The sequence below is a fragment of the Hoplias malabaricus genome, chromosome Y, assembly GCF_029633855.1.
Source record: "Hoplias malabaricus isolate fHopMal1 chromosome Y, fHopMal1.hap1, whole genome shotgun sequence".
In the NCBI taxonomy this organism is placed as follows: Eukaryota; Metazoa; Chordata; class Actinopteri; order Characiformes; family Erythrinidae; genus Hoplias; species Hoplias malabaricus.
Genome location: NC_089820.1, coordinates 80313807 through 80332464, shown reverse-complemented (window position 1 = coordinate 80332464; position 18658 = coordinate 80313807). Strand labels below are relative to the sequence as shown.

The 18658-nt window shown below is 41.8% G+C and overlaps 1 protein-coding gene across 1 annotated transcript in view; it reads left to right on the top strand.

Moving 5' to 3' along the window:
- LOC136678557 (potassium/sodium hyperpolarization-activated cyclic nucleotide-gated channel 2-like) overlaps window positions 1–18658 on the top strand; it is a 97257-nt gene that overhangs the window by 54593 nt on the left and 24006 nt on the right. The window contains exon 4 of the mRNA XM_066656601.1: window positions 1606–1692. Coding sequence (XP_066512698.1) covers window positions 1606–1692 — 87 coding nt within the window. The remainder of the gene's footprint in view (window positions 1–1605; window positions 1693–18658) is intronic.

The window sequence follows — 18658 nt, the reverse complement described above, 5'->3', positions numbered from 1 at the left end:
CGGACACTGTGAAGGCCGGTGTTAATGATGTCAGCCTCTGTATGAGGGCAGTGTCGGCTCCTCCTTTTCTCAAGAGGAGTCTTGTGCCGCGCGGGAGACGGCAGCGTCTGTAATTAATCTTTCCTTGGGAATTAGGCGGGTGTCGGCCACAGTTGCATTTAAAAAGGGCAGATTTAATGGTGTCTTGTTTGAGCGGGACAGCAGGAGACAGCCTCTCCACTGCAGGCCTTCAGCACTAACTGACCGACCGGGGTCCTGCCACAGGGGGCCGACAAACCTGACTAAAATACTTATAAAATTGTCCTAATGGAGCGAATTTATCATTTTCCCGCCAAAAAATAGCAAAAATTATGAGATGAAGAAAGTAATTGCTTTGTGCACATTGGATAAACTATGCTTTATAGAGTGGGTCTCCCCACATGGGGGTGCCCATGTTTAAAACAGGTTTAGTGCTGAATCTTTGATACATTGGCCATTGGGTTATGTTTTATAAAAAGTGTAATATGTAGATGGATATTCTCCCTATGTTTGCATTGGAGGTCTGATGTGTTTACAAGGCTCCAGTGTCAGCAAACAGTTTAAAAAAAAAAAAAGGGTCTCGGTCCGGTATGCTAGGCTTACTCTCTCTCTGAGGAAACGACATCTGAAGGTGTTTAGACATCAGGGAGAACTCCAAATGTCGAAAATAATGAAAATAGAGATGAGGATGTTGCTCTATTCCTGCTCCATAGGTGTGTAATATTGACTTATTTTTGCTGTTTTAGATTATTTAAGCTGGCACTGGCTTTATATTCAGGAGTGCACTAACTGCATGAAAGTAAACACAGACTGAAAGTGATAAAAAAAAACCAAACAACCCGAGTCACAAATGAGTTTCTGTGGTAATTCAAACTTCAGACAAAGTTCAACTTAAACCACATACAAATGTCAGTCGTTGTTTTCCCTCAAACATACCACTCCACATAAAAAAGTGGAGCTTCCGAATGTGAACAAACCAGAAAGAACAGCACTACTTTTTAGCCTTTAAGCCCAATGCCTATGGAACGCTCAGCAGTGAAGTCTGGAATCCTAGACCCATCCCCCTCCAAGACAGCTTTTCATACTCTTATATGTAGATCCACACTAGCTGATGTAGTTGAAGTAGTGGCAGTTTGCTGATGTAGATCCCACTAGAAAACTGAGCCAGCGGAAATAGTGCTATACTTCTTACAGTATTTTGGTTTCCCTTTATCTCACAGCTCATCAAAATCAGAGATTTCCTCTTTGAATGGAACAGTGTATTTGACTGGGATATACCATTAAAAGAAATAATAAAAATTCTCTCTCTCTCTCTCTCTCTCTCTCTCTCTCTTTCTTCCTCTCTCTCTCTTTCTTTCTCTCTCTCTCTCCCTCTCTCTCTCTCCCTCTCCCTCTCTCTCTCTCTTTCTCTTCTCTCTCTCTCTCTTTCTCTTTCTCTCTCTCTCTCTCTGCAGAACGACACATGGAGTGAGCTGTACTCATTTGCTGTGTTTAAGGCGATGAGTCACATGTTGTGTATAGGCTACGGGCGTCAGGCTCCAGAGAGCTTGTCCGATATTTGGCTGACTATGCTCAGTATGATCGTAGGAGCCACCTGCTACGCTGTCTTCATTGGCCACGGCCACCGCCCTCATCCAGTCACTGGACTCCTCTCGCCGCCAGTACCAAGAGAAGGTAGGAGAGTCGTCTAGTCACACGTTAGATTGACCTCTGCTTTTAAAACAGCTTCATAGAACTGTACAAACACATACGTGATGTGATTAAAGTGACAGTTTATAGCAATGGACAGAAATCTGTTCTATCATCTGTTAGAGTGATTTGTAGCAGTAGAAACATAAAGGACCCGCAAAGTGATGTTCTTCTCTGTGCCGCTCCAGAAGGCAACAGCCAATGAGGCGTTAGAATGATCCATGGCAGCTGAGAGTGTTCCAGCTACACAAGACAAAGATGTATTGACTGCGAGAGCCCAGTGTAGCTTCAGCAGGAGCCGTCTTATTGTTTGTGAGAAAGATTCACCGGCCCTGAGAGACCATTTTTCTACACGGGCCTTGAGAAGGTTTTATAAGTCCCAGTTCGTTACGTAACTTTTACCAGGGTTTATTTACGAGTCCCTAGACGAGAATGGTTATTACGTTAATAGTGAGATATAAATGTGTGTGTAGAGAACACACTTGTAGCTTGAGGAACCATGTATATTATGTATATTGAAATATTGCAAGTGTGTTTAAAACCTATATAATTATTATTGAAATATTTGATATTGCCATGTACAGGGGTTAGACAATGAAGCTGAAACACCTGTCATTGTAGTGTGGGAGGTTTCATGGCTAAATTGGAGCAGCCTGGTGGCCAGTCTTCATTAATTCCACATTACACCAGTAAGAGCATGTGCATCCAATGGTTCAAACACTGTGTCCTGAAGGCGGTGCCGTGTATCAGGACGACAATGCACCAATACACACAGCAAGACTGGTGAAAGACTGTTTTGATGAACATGAAAGTGAAGTTGAACATCTCCCATGGCCTGCACAGTCACCAGATCTAAATATTATTGAGCCACTTTGGGGTGTTTTGGAGGAGCGAGTCAGGAAACGTTTTCCTCCACAAGCATCACGTAGAGACCTGGCCACTATCCTGCAAGAAGAATGGCTTACAATCCCTCTGACCACTGTGCAGGACTTGTATATGTCATTCCCAAGACGAACTGATGCTGTATTGGCCGCAAAAGGAGGCCCTACACCACACTAATAAATTACTGTGTTCTAAAACCAGGTGTTTCACTTTCATTGTCCAACCCCTGTACATTGATATTGAATTATTGTCCAGCCCTAGAATGATGCACATACAGATAGAGCCAGAAAAACCCTTTATATAAAATGTACAGAGTCACAGGGGTGGGTGATACGGACCTAAAACTACATTATGATATTTCAGGGTGTTTTTGATTATAACAATAATCTTGGCAACGTGACAAAACACTGAAAAATAATTCATTTCAAGAACACGCTATTACAACAAAATATATGTTAAAGTTTTATTTTAATAAAATTGTAACAGTTTCAAAAATTAAGTAGACAAAAAAATTGGTTAATATTTGGTATTTTTTTAAAATTTACTTTTTTTATCAAATAAATAATGTAACAAATGATATAACTAATAAATCTACCACAACTGAAGTGCAAAAAAAAATGTATTGCATGCGTTTAAACAGCAAGCGTAAGTAATTTTACAAAAATACCCTTAAAAATTTACAGTAACTACACTGTAAAAAATTACTGTAAAATTACAGCGAATCTGCTACAGTATTTTATTGTAAATCACAGTATTTACAGTAAATTATTGTATTATTCAATTACAGTAATATGCTGTAAATTTGAAATACAGTAGTGTTCCTGTAGAAATACGGTAAATGGCTGGGAACTCTGCTGCCACTATTTTACTGTAAATCACATTATTTACAGTAAATTATTGTATTATTCAATTACAGTAATATGCTGTAAATTTGAAATACAGTAGTGTTCTTGTAAAAATACGGTAAATGCCTGGGAACTCTGCTGCGAGTATTTTACTGTAAATCACAGTATTTACAGTAAATTATTGTATTATTCAATTACAGTAATATGCTGTAAATTTGAAATACAGTAGTGTTCCTGTAAAAACACAGTAAATGGGTGGGGACTCTGCTGCCAGTATTTTACTGTAAATCACAGTATTTACAGTAAATTATTGTATTATTCAATTACAGTAATATGCTGTAAATTCGAAATACAGTAGTGTTCCTGTAAAAATACAGTAAATGGGTGGGGACTCTGCTGCCAGTATTTTACTGTAAATCACAGTATTTACAGTAAATAATTGTATTATTCAATTACAGTAATATGGTGTAAATTTGAAATACAGTAGTGTTCCTGTAAAAGTACAGTAAATGGGTGGGGACTCTGCTGCCAGTATTTTACTGTAAATCACAGTATTTACAGTAAATTATTGTATTATTCAATTACAGTAATATGCTGTAAATTTGAAATACAGTAGTGTTCCTGTAAAAATATAGTAAATGGGTGGGGACTCTGCTGCCAGTATTTTACTGTAAATCACAGTATTTACAGAATATTATTGTATTATTCAATTACCGTAATATGCTGTAAATTTGAAATACAGTAATGTTCCTGTAAAAATACAGTAAATGGGTGGGGACTCTGCTGCCAGTATTTTACTGTAAATCACAGTATTTACAGTAAATTATTGTATTATTCAATTACAGTAACATGCTGTAAATTTGAAATACAGTAGTGTTCCTGTAGAAATACGGTAAATGGCTGGGAACTCTGCTGCCACTATTTTACTGTAAATCACAGTATTTACAGTAAATTATTGTATTATTCAATTACAGTAATATGCTGTAAATTTGAAATACAGTAGTGTTCCTGTAAAAACACAGTAAATGGGTGGGGACTCTGCTGCCAGTATTTTACTGTAAATCACAGTATTTACAGTAAATTATTGTATTATTCAATTACAGTAATATGCTGTAAATTCGAAATACAGTAGTGTTTCTGTAAAAATACAGTAAATGGGTGGGGACTCTGCTGCCAGTATTTTACTGTAAATCACAGTATTTACAGTAAATAATTGTATTTTTCAATTACAGTAATATGGTGTAAATTTGAAATACAGTAGTGTTCCTGTAAAAATACAGTAAATGGGTGGGGACTCTGCTGCCAGTATTTTACTGTAAATCACAGTATTTACAGTAAATTATTGTATTATTCAATTACCGTAATATGCTGTAAATTTGAAATACAGTAGTGTTCCTGTAAAAATACAGTAAATGGGTGGGGACTCTGCTGCCAGTATTTTACTGTAAATCACAGTATTTACAGTAAATTATTGTATTATTCAATTACCGTAATATGCTGTAAATTTGGAATACAGTAGTGTTCCTGTAAAAATACAGTAAATGGGTGGGGACTCTGCTGCCAGTATTTTACTGTAAATCACAGTATTTACAGTAAATTATTGTATTATTCAATTACCGTAATATGCTGTAAATTTGAAATACAGTAGTGTTCCTGTAAAAATACGGTAAATGGGTGGGGACTCTGCTGCCAGTATTTTACTATAAAATTTACAATACATTTTTTTACAGTGTAGTACTTTACAGTTTGTCAGTGTTTGGATTGATCTTTCCTCATGGCATTTTGTCCAATCCTCACACTGTATTTCCTCATATTTCATGTAAACGCATAACAACATTAAATAAACAAGTCAGAATATCGCTATTATCAGGATAAGGATGAAAAAGAAAATGTAAAATTTAAAATGATCGTTTGTGACACATCCCTAACAGATAACGCTGGCCTCTTCTCATGAGCTGTGGCATAAAAAAATAATTATATATTTGCTCTTATCTCATGGATTATTCCAGACTTTAACCTTTAAACATGGGACTAAACACCCATAAGCACATAAGACAGAATGTGCTTCCAATGGCTGATCTTGCTTTCAAATAACGTGACTGTTACATCACCACGCTATCAGACTGTCTGGAATTCATACGTTCATTACGCTTTATGAAACTTCCTCCCTCATATCAGCAGTGCTCCATTTTTCTAATTAGTTCAGTGTCAGTTTTTCATTTAAGCTCATGCAGGCGTGTGGCTGGCGGGTGAATCGAGGACAACGTACTGGAGCTGATTGTTGTTTCTGTGGTCGGAGAATAGCAGTCCTTGAGAGGACGCTGGAGCCTTTTTAACGCTGCACAGGCCTAGCGTGCAGTTCCCCAAGGACTAATATCTCTCTCTCTTCCTCTCGGTGCTTTCTGGCCATGTCTCTCTCGCTCTCCCTCACTCTGCCCCTGTCCCTGTCTCTCTCGTTCACTCCAGGGGAACATTAATAGACTCGAGACTGACACTTCAATCTGTCCGGTTACTGCCGAGGCGAAGATTAAACTAAATGTAGTATCAGGACACACTCTGTCATATCTGCCACCAAATGGTACGATTTGCTGATATGTGCAGTATGAGATCTACTTCAGTGGACTCATTTGCATATCCCAAACATAGTCAATCAGCCAATCGTCTTTAGTGCTGACACTAAATGGCCAGAGTCTGTGGACACCTGCTCATCTCGTACTTCTTCTGAAATGACTTCTGGGAAGACTTTAGATGCAGGAACATTTCTGTGAAGATTTGATGGCCTTGAATGATAAGGTCCTCAGCCCAGTGTCTGGAAGCTGTATACTGCTCTAGCCGACACTTGGTATTGAGCACGGTGACCTTGGGAACACCTTGGAACACTCTTGTGTAGCCTCTTCCGAACATCTCATTTAGTTTTATGACTCCACTCCCAAGCTGCCATTTTTCTTTTGCTTCTAGCATTTTGTAATCATTTTTATCAGTCTAGGGTCCAGCTGCCACAGCGGTCAATGTGACAGCATCAGCGCAATTATCGCGGTTGCTAGCACTGACTGAATTAGCCTCAATTGCTGTACTGCTGTGTTATTAGCTCTAATAGTGTGTGTAACCTCTGGCAAAGTGATCAGGATCTCTGAGTTCATCCAATCAAATCGCTCTCCTGTTGCCATGCAGGATGGCTGGGTGGCTTCTGTAAGACCAAGTCTAAAGAATGATAACCCAAAACAGCGGTCCCTAGAACCCAAAACGCACGTCTTTCGCATCCAGACACAACTGGAATTTATTATTCTGTGTCCCCAACCCCTCATTACCTCTTCCCCTACTTTGGTAACCACTGCCCCAAATAAGAATACGGATATCAGAAAGAAACCACAGCATTTCGGCCTTAAAACTGCAGCCACACTGGGTTTGTGTTTGCAAATGTTTGCATGGGAATGTCTATTCATTTCAATGAGATTCGCAGAGACAGAAAATTTTGCATTAATATATATATTAGTTTTTAAATTCAACAGGCATCACAATCCAGTGTGTATTTTGCGCACCTGCCACAGCAATTTTACCAATCAAAATTGCACCAATCAAAATCTGGTGGTAAACCTCCCAATCTGGCAACCCTGTTACCATGCAGAAAGTCCGACAGGGACATTGGAGCCTTCTGATTGGATGCTTGGAAAGTGTAATGGTAATTGCTGTTACCAGGAAAGTGGAGTGGGTGTGGCCTCGGGTGGAGGACACACAGCGGGGATGTGTGTGTTTGGATGTACGCATATGCTTCTGGGACTGTGCTCATAGCGTGTGTGCGTGTGTGCGCGTCTGTGTGTGTGTGTGTGTGTGTAGTTGCACAAATTACACTGTCTCACTGGACAGCCTGGCTGAAATTGATGAGGCAGCAAATCAGTGTCCTGCCAGCGTCCTTATGAAGGTGATGTAGACTGTGTGTGTGTGTACACGATATGCCTATGTCCTTGAGAGTGGCATAATGAGTTTGAGTAGACAGAGTAAGAGAGAGAGAGGGAAGGGAGGTAGAGTGCTATAGGGGCTGTGGGGGAGGGGTCTGTTGGCCCGGACAGCAGTGGGTATAAATTTCTGGATCACGTTTTTTTGGGGGAATTCTCTCAATGCTTCAATCTGAAGGTGACTATTACAGCAGAGTTAATCACACCCTCCCCAGGTGAAAGCATCCTGCACTTCCTTTCAGCCTTCGGAGCTGTAACTCTACCTTTTTCATGGCACTGCGTCAACAAAAAGAAAAGCATTCACCTGCTCTGAGGAAAGGAGCTCTTCAGCCCAAAAAAAAAATGCGGATGTGGCTAACAGTGAATGAATAAGCACGGGGAGCAGTCAGCGTTATTTCGTTTCACCTTTTCCAGCTGGCCTCCATTCATTCTCATGTGAATGTGTAAAGCTTTTAAGCAAAGGACGTAGAAGTGGCATTGCTGATGCAAGCAAAAGCGTGTTGTAATGGAAAGCTCATTTCAATGAAATGCACATTTTATATCCTTTTTTAAAAGAATGAAAGGCTTGATTTATTATGCAAACACTGTTAAAGGCTCATGAGGTGTCGACGAGTTACAGTCCATATTTTTGCTGTCCAGTGTTTTCCCAAATAGTGTTATTTATTTAGTATTTTGTGTGAGACTCTGTTTGCTGTGTTAGTTGAGTTGGTCAGAGCCATAATGCTGTAAGAGTGCTGTCAGAACACCAAACGGACCGAGATGGTAAGTCTTTACCACATCTGCAGAACCTTACTGAGTTGGAGGAGGACGAAGGAGTGTCCTGACAGAAGTCCCTCCAAACTGACAAAGCCATATTTCTTCCATTAATATAAATATAAATATGAATATTATAAATGTAATTTAAATGTAAATGATAAGTATAAATGAGTATAATGGTAATATAAATATTTAATGGCTTTATTAATCATTCATTCATTATCTGTAATGGCTTATTCAATTCAGGGTCGCGGTGGATACGGAGCCTTACCTGAATCACTGGGCGCAAGGCGGGAACACACCCTGGAGGGGGCGCCACTCACACACTCACACCTGCGGACACTTTTGAGCCTCCAATCCACCTACCAGCGTGGGAGGAAACCCACGCAGACGCTGGGAGAACACAATACACTCCTCACAGACAGTCACCCGGAGGAAACCCACGCAGACACTGGGAGAACACACCACACGCCTCACTGACAGTCACCCGGAGGAAACCCACGCAGACACTCGGAGAACACACCACACTCCTCACAGACAGTCACCCGGAGGAAACCCACGCAGACACAGGGAGAACACACCACACTCCTCACAGACAGTCACCCAGAGGAAACCCACGCAGACACAGGGAGAACACACCACACTCCTCACAGACAGTCACCCGGAGGAAACCCACACAGACACAGGGAGAACACACCACACTCCTCACAGACAGTCACCCGGAGCTGGAATCGAACCCAAAACCTCCAGGACCCTGGAGCTGTGTGACTGTGACACTAACCTGCTGCGCCACCGTGCCGCCCCATGGCTTTTAATATTTTGTAATTTCAAATTATTTTTATATTAATTATTTGATATTCATTAATATAATACAACCACAATCCCACAAATGTTGGGACACTGTATAAAATGTAAATAAAAACTAAAAACAATGCAAATCTAATAGATCCAGGTTTTATTCACATTAGAACATAGAACACACATCAGCTGTTGACAGTGAGACATTTTAAAACTATATGAAAAATATTAACCCTTTTAGAACCTGACGGCAACAACACCTCCCAGAAAAGCAAGTGGTACTAATAAAAACACCTGGAGTCATTGATACTGAACTCTGTGTGTGTTTCCTGAAGGCAAAGTTGAGACTGCACCCACTGACACACACATACACACAGTGCCTAAAGACATAGTGACACACACAGCCCCCCGTCCCTCCACATATGCTCCACTAAATGATGCTGTCTACTGTGTGTGATTCCTTCAGGTGTATGACCTACTCCACACTTTCAGCTCTGGTGGCAGTGTGTGTGGGTGTACAACTGTGTACATGCCTTTTACAGGCCAGGAGCAACAGCAGCCATGTGGTAAATAAAGAATATGAATATTAATGTGTTTTCACATAGAGAAAGAGGTCTGACTGAAATGTATAACTGCCCTCAAAGCAACATCAAAGAAAACTTTTACACAAAGTGATGACCTTCACTGATTGGAGCAGGGAAAGAGAATTGGTGATGGACGAGTCATCTGAGGACAAAAGGTTGATGTTACAATGGAGACCTCCCAGTTCCTGACGTACACGGCCCCAATGGCCAGGAACCTCTTTCTGAGTGAAGTGTGTGACATCAATAATAAAGATGTAGGACGATGTGTGGATATTTTTAACACCTCAAATATAATCTCACCCCAAACCTCTTTTGACTTTTGAAATTTGACTGTTTCAGACTTTACAGCATGACTCTCAGCAGCAAACACGTCATATTTCAGTTGTTTCCCTTTTGTAGCCCTTTTTCTTTCAGTTTTATCCATAGACTCAATCATACACTCTTAAAAAAGAGGGCTCTTCTCAGTTTATTAATTTAATGTGATGGTTCTAGTTAGACCCATGTGTTCTATATAGAATTACGTCCACACTGAAAAGCTTCCGTACATACATGAAAATGATGGTTCTACAAGGGTTCATTATTAAAGGAAATGCTTCTATATAGAACCCTAAACACTTGAAGAACCTTTTGCATCATTTAGGGGTTCTTCATATTTAGAATGTGCTATAGATTGAAAATGGTTCTAAAGAGTTCTACGATGACAAACTTGTAACAATAGAGGAACTGTTTTGGTTTCCTCTGGGTCACTGTCTGTGAGGAGTGTGGTGTGTTCTCCCTGTGTCCGTGTGGGCTTCCTCCGGGTGACTGTCTGTGAGGAGTGTGGTGTGTTCTCCCTGTGTCTGCGTGGGTTTCCTCCGGGTGACTGTCTGTGAGTAGTGTGGTGTGTTCTCCCTGTGTCCGTGTGGGTTTCCTCCGGGTGACTGTCTGTGAGGAGTGTGGTGTGTTCTCCCTGTGACTGCGTGGGTTTCCTCCGGGTGACTGTCTGTGAGGAGTGTGGTGAGTTCTCCCTGTGTCTGCGTGGGTTTCCTCCGGGTGACTGTCTGTGAGGAGTGTGGTGAGTTCTCCCTGTGTCTGCGTGGGTTTCCTCCGGGTGACTGTCTGTGAGGAGTGTGGTGTGTTCTCCCTGTGTCTGCGTGGGTTTCCTCCGGGTGACTGTCTGTGAGGAGTGTGGTGTGTTCTCCCTGTGTCTATGTGGGTTTCCTCCGGGTGACTGTCTATGAGGAGTGTGGTGTGTTCTCCCTTTGTCTGCGTGGGTTTCCTCCGGGTGCTCCGGTTTCCTCTCGTGCTCCAAAAACACACGTTGGTAGGCGGATTGGCGACTCAAAAGTGTCCGAGGGTGTGAGTGTGTGAATGAATGTGTGACTGTGTGTCGCCCTGTGAAGGACTGGCGCCCCCTCCAAGGTGTGTTCCCACCACGACCCTGAACTGGAAAAGTGCTTACAGACAATGAATAAACGTTTCTGTATGTAGCATCTTTTTTAAGATGGTTATGTATAGCACTTAAAGAGGGTTCTACTATTGTTCTATTCTAAAATGATTCATTACAACAGAAGAACTGTTTTAGTGCTTTATAGAACCATATACACCACATTCTCCATGAATCTCAAGAACCAATTGACCATGCAGGTGGTTCTATACAGAACTTGTGACTGTGAGGAATGTGTGTGTGTGTGTGTGTGTGTGTGTGTGTGTGTGTGTGTGTGTGTACACGTGTGCTGTGGATGGTTTTATAGCCCTTATAAAGCCATGTCCGACGGCAGCACTAAATCAGAGAGATGGAGAAACAGATTGGATTGTAAGAGTGAAGAAGGGTTGTACTGATTAAAACACGTCTGACAGAAAGCATTTATTAGTTTTTCCTCCACAGATGGAGCTCTCCCAAACCTCTTTCTGGGACAAAGAACTTTAATACTGGCGTACACCTAACAAAACAATATTGATTTTTTTAGATTCTAATAGACAACAGTAAACCGCAGTGTATGTCATTTCCAGGTGGTGTAAGGTGGTTCTAAAATAGTTGATGTCTGTTTCGTTGTCGGGTGACACAGTGGCGCAGCAGGTTAGTGTCGCAGTCACACAGTGGAGGTTGTGGGTTCGAGTCCCGCTCCGGGTGACTGCCTGTGAGGAGTGTGGTGTGTTCTCCCTGTGTCTGTGTGGGTTTCCTCCGGGTGACTGTCTGTGTGGTGTGTTCTCCCTGTGTCTGCGTGGGTTTCCTCCGGGTGACTGTCTGTGAGGAGTGTGGTGTGTTCTCCCTGTGTCTGTGTGGGTTTCCTCCGGGTGACTGTCTGTGTGGTGTGTTCTCCCTGTGTCTGCGTGGGTTTCCTCCGGGTGACTGTCTGTGAGGAGTTTGGTGTGTTTTCCCTGTGTCTGTGTGGGTTTCCTCCGGGTGACTGTCTGTGTGGTGTGTTCTCCCTGTGTCTGTGTGGGTTTCCTCCGGGTGACTGTCTGTGTGGTGTGTTCTCCCTGTGTCTGCGTGGGTTTCCTCCGGGTGACTGTCTGTGAGGAGTGTGGTGTGTTCTCCCTGTGTCTGTGTGGGTTTCCTCCGGGTGACTGTCTGTGAGAAGTGTGTTAGTTTATAAAGCTCCCCAGCCTGAGACTGTAGAGCAGTGCAGCTGTGTTCTGTGGAGTGGTGGGGCAAGATCCAATCCCTTTGGAATGAATGGTGGTGGTGTTTGTGAAAGCAAAGCTCTTGCCATCATATTCACACAGAAATGTCCCAGCATCTTCCCTGACAAAGTTGTGTCTTTTGCTGCAACTGTGAAGGACAAACTACATATAAATACTCTTTATTTCAGGGAGAAAAAAGATGGAAAAGCCAGTGTTCACAAACCTTTGGTAAATCTGAAAATATTCGGATATTGAATTCTGTTAAAGGAACTCTAGGTAAGATCTGTTTTACAGCACTGTCCTGAAATGAAGGGGGTGGTTTCTTACCCTCCTCCGAAGGTTACATAGCTCAGTTTCTGCAGTGCTAAACCCAGAGTAGCGATGACAAAGGCTCTGTTCTCCCTGTTAAAGGTCAACGTAGCTTCACAATGATTCTGACGCTGTAATTTTACGGTACAAATACCACCTATTGTTCCTTTAATACCACTGTGCTCCAATACTCCCAGTGCTACAATCACATCTCAATCTACGGGTGTCCTGGGTCTACAGGGCAGATCCGGCCAGGCAAATATTGTTTGGCAGCAGGCTCAGTAGCATTGTTTATAATCTGTGAGTCACCCTTGTGAGGAACTGTGGTGCTCTATTGATGCTGTGGCTCGACTGATGTTTGATGAAAACGGAATTTAACTGTGATGATCCTTTTCATTTCACAATCAGATTCTAGCCTCGCTCGCTGAGAGTCGACGTCTCCTTGCGTTTAGCTGAAGCTGCTTTGGCTGCTGCCCTAAATCCAAAGGTACTTCTTTAGTTTTTATCACTAACGGTAATGTAGCGAAATATTTTAATTCTAAAACTTACATCAAATCCCATCATTTATCAAAATTCATGTATAATTATGTTATTAGACTGATTTGATGCGAAAGGCACTTCAGGGAACTTACCCAGAACCAATTGTTTATTGTTTACAGCGGTGGTGACTGAAATTTAAGAGGCCTGAAATATTTAATGGCTCTGAAAGCAACGTCAAATAAAAATGATTACGTTTATTGATGCCTAAGATCAATTTTAAAGTGGTTTTACAATAACTGATTGTGAGTAGGTGAAGAGAGATGGTGATGGACATGTGTTCTGAAGGTAGGGTGACCAGATCTGAAATGGTGGAAAAGAGGACACGCCTCGCTGCTGTTGTATTCTTAGCTAAACCTATGTGTGCTTTTAGGTCCTTTACACCTTTATTTGCTACACAAAACATGGGAATTTCTTTTTTAATTCATCCGAGAACTTACATTTACGTTTCGGCATAGCTGCTCGAGATGAGGGTGGGTACATGAGCTTTGCCTGAGGTAAACAAGGACTACTGACGTGCAGACTGACCAATTAAATGTTTACAGAGAAGGTTATCGACCAATAACGGTAGCTCTGCAGTCAGACCGTCCAATCAGAAGATTTTAGGCTACTTCACCACGCCCCCTTCTCACTCAAGTGAACCAATCGGAGTAGGGGAGGGCGGGACTAGTTTGTGAACGAAACTTCTCGAAGTTCTATGTAAGCTCTAGAAAAACTAAATCCCGGACGTTTGTGAAATTCCACCTAAAGTCTAAAAAAGAGGACATGTCCGGGTAAAAGAGGACGTCTGATCACTCTATCTGAGGATATAATGTTGATTTTTATATTTAAGACCTAATTCCTTACATAGCTTTCCTCAGAGAGCCTGAGCGGATGTCTCCTTGTGTTTTGCTGGAGCTGCTGTGAAGGTTTTCTGCTGAACAACCTTGTCCACATGCTGACTTCCTGCAGGTGCTCAGCACAGAAATCTGCTAAATGGCTGAAATAGATGAAGAATTCACAATAAAGGAGTTGTTGTTCATGACCCAGCTGCCATACAAACTGTTCTCCGTAATTTTCCTATCCTTTCTCCACCCACAAATACATTTAAAACTGTTAATGGCAAAGTCTTCCTCAGCTCACGTTTTCTAATTGACGTTTATAATATTATTATTAAGCAGAATGAATCATATAGTGCATGACAGGTAAAATACTTTGTTCCTGTAACATTCATCAAAATCCAGTGACTGTACAACATTGTTTTAGTTTTGATTACATCACCATACACCAGCAGGTGGGAAGCCCTAATATGGCGGCGCTGCAAGTCGAGTGGCTACCTCACAACTTCACGGTCCTGGGGCACTGGGTTCGGTCCTCACCTCGGGTCACTGTCTGTGAGGAGCTATGGCTGATTTATGCTGTATACCACCAAAACCCCAAAAATCTTCCTTAACACTATGTACTAGTGTAGTATTAGTATTAGTTGCTCTCTATAGGGAGTTGGAGTTGGAACAGAACCTTGTTTACACGTGGTACCAGAAAAGCAACAAAGCTGGCACCTCTTAGCAGTTTATTTATTTTTATTTATTTATTGTTTTGTTTTTTTTTGGGGGGGGGGGGGGTGGATCCATAATTTCCCTTGTTCCACTTTGTTATTATTCATTCCATGACGTACAAACCAATGTCTGAGGAGATCTTTCATCATGAATTTGACGTAGAGTTGAGAGGAGGAGTTTATGTTTCTGAACCTCAGCTTGATCCATGTGCGAACGACTGTGGGCCAATCACAATTCTGCGTTGCCGTGATGAATAGTTATACTTTTGGAGAGGTGCACGTGAGGCTATGGTGCAGGGTTCATATTGACACGGGACCTACGCTTTGGTTATTGCATAGTTTCATCGCAGAGGCTTAAATTTGTCTTTACGTGTGTTGGGTTTCCTCCTACAGTCCAAGAAAGCAAGTTGGTAGGTGGATTGATGCCGCAAAAGTGGCCACATACAAACTACCAACCTTTAATTAATGATTAGAGTGTTATCAAGTTTATTATAACACTCATTTGGGAATTCCAATAAAATTCAATTAGAAATACATCATTATTTATTTACTTACTTATTTATTTATTTATTTAGTGGCGGCACGGTGGCGCGGCAGGTAGTGTCGCAGTCACTGGAGGTTGTGGGTTCGGTTCCCGCTCCAGGTGACTGTCTGTGAGGAGTGTGGTGTGTTCTCTCTGTTTCTGCGTGGGTTTCCTCCAGGTGACTGTCTGTGAAGAGTGTGGTTTGTTCTCTCTGTGTCTGAGTGGGTTTCCTCCAGGTGACTGTCTGTGAGGAGTGTGGTGTGTTCTCCCTGTGTCTGCGTGGGTTTCCTCCGGGTGCTCCAGTTCCTCCCACAGTCCAAAAACACACGTTGGTAGGTGGATTGGTGACTCAAAAGTGTTTGTGGGAGTGAATGTGTGAGTGTTTGTTGCCCTGTGAAGGACTGGCGCCCCCTCCAGGGTGTATTCCCGCCTTGCGCCCAATGATTCCAGGTAGGCCCTGGACCCACCGCGACCCTGAACTGGATAAGGGTTACAGATAATGAATGAATTTATTTATTTATTTATTTATATGTTTTAAAGGGTTTTGTTCCAGTTGATTTCTAAGCTAAATTTTTGCCCGTGTAGAAAGTGATTCTCTCTGAGTTTTGTAAGATTGCAGAAGTTGCTCAGACTAAAAATATTAAACTGAACTACTTTTAGCTGCTCGGAGCAGTAAGTGTTCCACACTGAAACCTCCATGTGTGGGTCCACTGGGCTTTTTCAGATGCAGCTGCAATCCAGTACAGTACAGCCGGAGGAGCCAGACATGAAGAATGCCCCCCCCTCCCCGCCTCTTGTCCTCCATCCCTCCCTCCTTCTGTTGCTAACCCCCAGCAGTCGTTTGTCTTCCATGTGCCACATCTTTCCTTATCGCTTATCACCTCTTTTCCTCCATCCCTAGCCATTTATCTAATATGGCCCCTTGCCATTACTCCAGTCTACACACAGCTAAAAATGCACAGCATCCTATATCAAATTGATCCCACAAGTTTCCTCCCAGCAGCCTTGGGAATTTAATAACAAGTTTTGGAGTGAGTTGTGCTCTTAATCGTTTCAAAATTTAATCAACACTGTCAATAGTTTGATGACTTATGTGTTTCAGTGGTGGTTTAGCTTCAACCACCCTCTGGGAGAGCAGAGGAAATTCATAGCAAATTTTCTGCTAACATTCAACTGTCTAAATGTGTTGTTGCTGTTGTTGTTTTTTAAAGAATACAGCGAAAAACCTGAGGGATAGGGTCCCGCTCTATAGTCATTCTCCAGAGGCCTATTACACTGGAGCTGGAGCCATGACCTAGATGGCATGCTCTTCCAGCTGCTGTGACAAAGCCATAAAAGCATCACCTCTGGAGAGTTCATTAAATAAATGTGGGGAAAAAAAGAGTTCTTTGGAGTGGTGTCATACGAGAAGTTCCTGCAGAACAGATGTTCTCACACCAGTCTGCAGATCAGTTCTGGCCAATGGGGGGTTAAAGTGGAGATAGAAATGTACAATTGTATTATTTATTATTAATAATAACATATGTGATTTGTTTCACTTTGATTTTTGATATAAATATAGAAGATATGCAAAATAGTCAGTGTAGTAGGGAATGATGGTTGGTTGGTAGTCATCTACTGAGTTATAATTCAGAATGAACTGAACGTATTGGAGTTACATCACATTGTGGCTGTACAGTGAATGTAAATGAAAGTTAGGGCTGGACGATATGGCCAAAATTTATATCACGATATGTTTTTAAATTTCAGTCAATATTAAATAATTCCGAGATAAATATCAACAGGAAATACAGCCCAGAACAAACAAGAAACATGACATCACCGTCAAACATGAACTTCTTGGCTTTGTCAATATTAATATTTTTAAACTAACTTTAAAACTGAGGACAGTGAACTGGGCAGTGCCCTGTAATTAACTACAGTCACTGACAGATTTTGTAAATAATGTATATTGAAATATATAATATGTATAAAGAGCATATCATTGTTACTGAAACATTTTATATTGCAATATACAGAGGGGGTCATTTATATGGATACACCTTAATAAAATGGGAATAGTTGGTGATGTCAACTTCCTGTTTGTAGCACATTAGTATATGGGAGGGGGGAACTTTTCAAGATGGGTGGTAACCATGGTGGCCATTTTGAAGTCGGCCATTTTGGATCCAACTTTTGTTTTTTCAACGGGAAGAGGGTCATGTGACACATCAAACTTATTGGGAATTTCACAAGAAAAACAATGGTGTGCTTTGTTTTAACATAACTTTGTTCTTTCATGAGTTATTTACAAATTTCTGACCACTTATAAAATGTGTTCAAAGTGCTGCCCATTGTGTTGGATTGTCAATGCAACCCTCTTCTCCCACTCTTCACACACTGATAGCAACACCACAGGTGAAATGCTAGCACAGGCTTCCAGTATCCATAGTTTCAGGTGCTGCACATCTTGATGGTATGGTGGAGTATATGGGGTACAAAATAGTGGGGACATTCTTCATCAATGGAAACCTCAAGGCCACTGGATGCGAAATTGCTACATGATGATGTGTTTTCCTGTTTATGCACTGAAGCTCGCACGTTCCCTGAGTTTTTCCAGCAAGATGGTCCACCACCACATTATGGGTGTTAGGTCCGAGCATTCCTAGATGAACAGTTTCCTGTAAAGTGGATTGGTCGTCGTGGGCCAGTTGAATGGCCCCCAAGGTCTCCCGATCTGACCCTCTTAGACTTTTATCTTTGGGGTCATCTGAAGGCAGTTGTCTATGCTGTGAAGATACGAGATGTGCAGCAACTGATACTGGAAGCCTGTGCTAGCATTTCTCCTGCAGTGTTGCTATCAGTGTGTGAAGAGTGGGAGAAGAGGGTTGCATTGACAATCCAACACAATGGGTAGCACTTTGAACACATTTTATAAGTGGTCAGAAACTTGTAAATAACTCATGAAAGAATAAAGTTACGTTAAAACCAAGCACAGCGTTGTTTTTCTTGTGAATTTCCCAATAAGTTTGATGTGTCACATGACCCTCTTTCCGTTGAAAAAACAAAAGTTGGATCCAAAATGGCTGACTTCAAAATGGCCACCATGGTCACCACCCATCTTGAAAGGTTTCCCCCCTCCCATATACTAATGTGTCACAAACAGGAAGTTAATATCACCAACCATTCTCATTTTATTAAGATGTATCCATATAAATGGCCCACCCTGTATATATATTCATATTGAATTATTGTCCAGTCCTACTGAAGGTCATTGGGCAGTCGGCTATGAAGGGCAGTTCTGAGGAACTACAATTCAATGCCCACCTTCAGTCACAGTGACGACTTTTGTGTGTTCTCTCTGTGTCAGTGTGGGTTTCCTCCAGGTGCTCCAGTTTCCTCCCACAGTCCAGAAACATGTTCGTAGGTTGGATTGGCTGTGCCAACTTTTCCATAGGCTCCACACCTGCCACAAACATAAACAGGATGAAGCAGTTACAGAAAATGTATGGAAAATACTTTCAACATAAATTGTAATATATTAAAGAACAGGAAAATGTAAGGAATAACTCTCCTAAGGATGACATTTACTTCGTCTGGATTGGACTGGAACAAGCATTGCAAAGCCAGCAGTTCCCCACCTG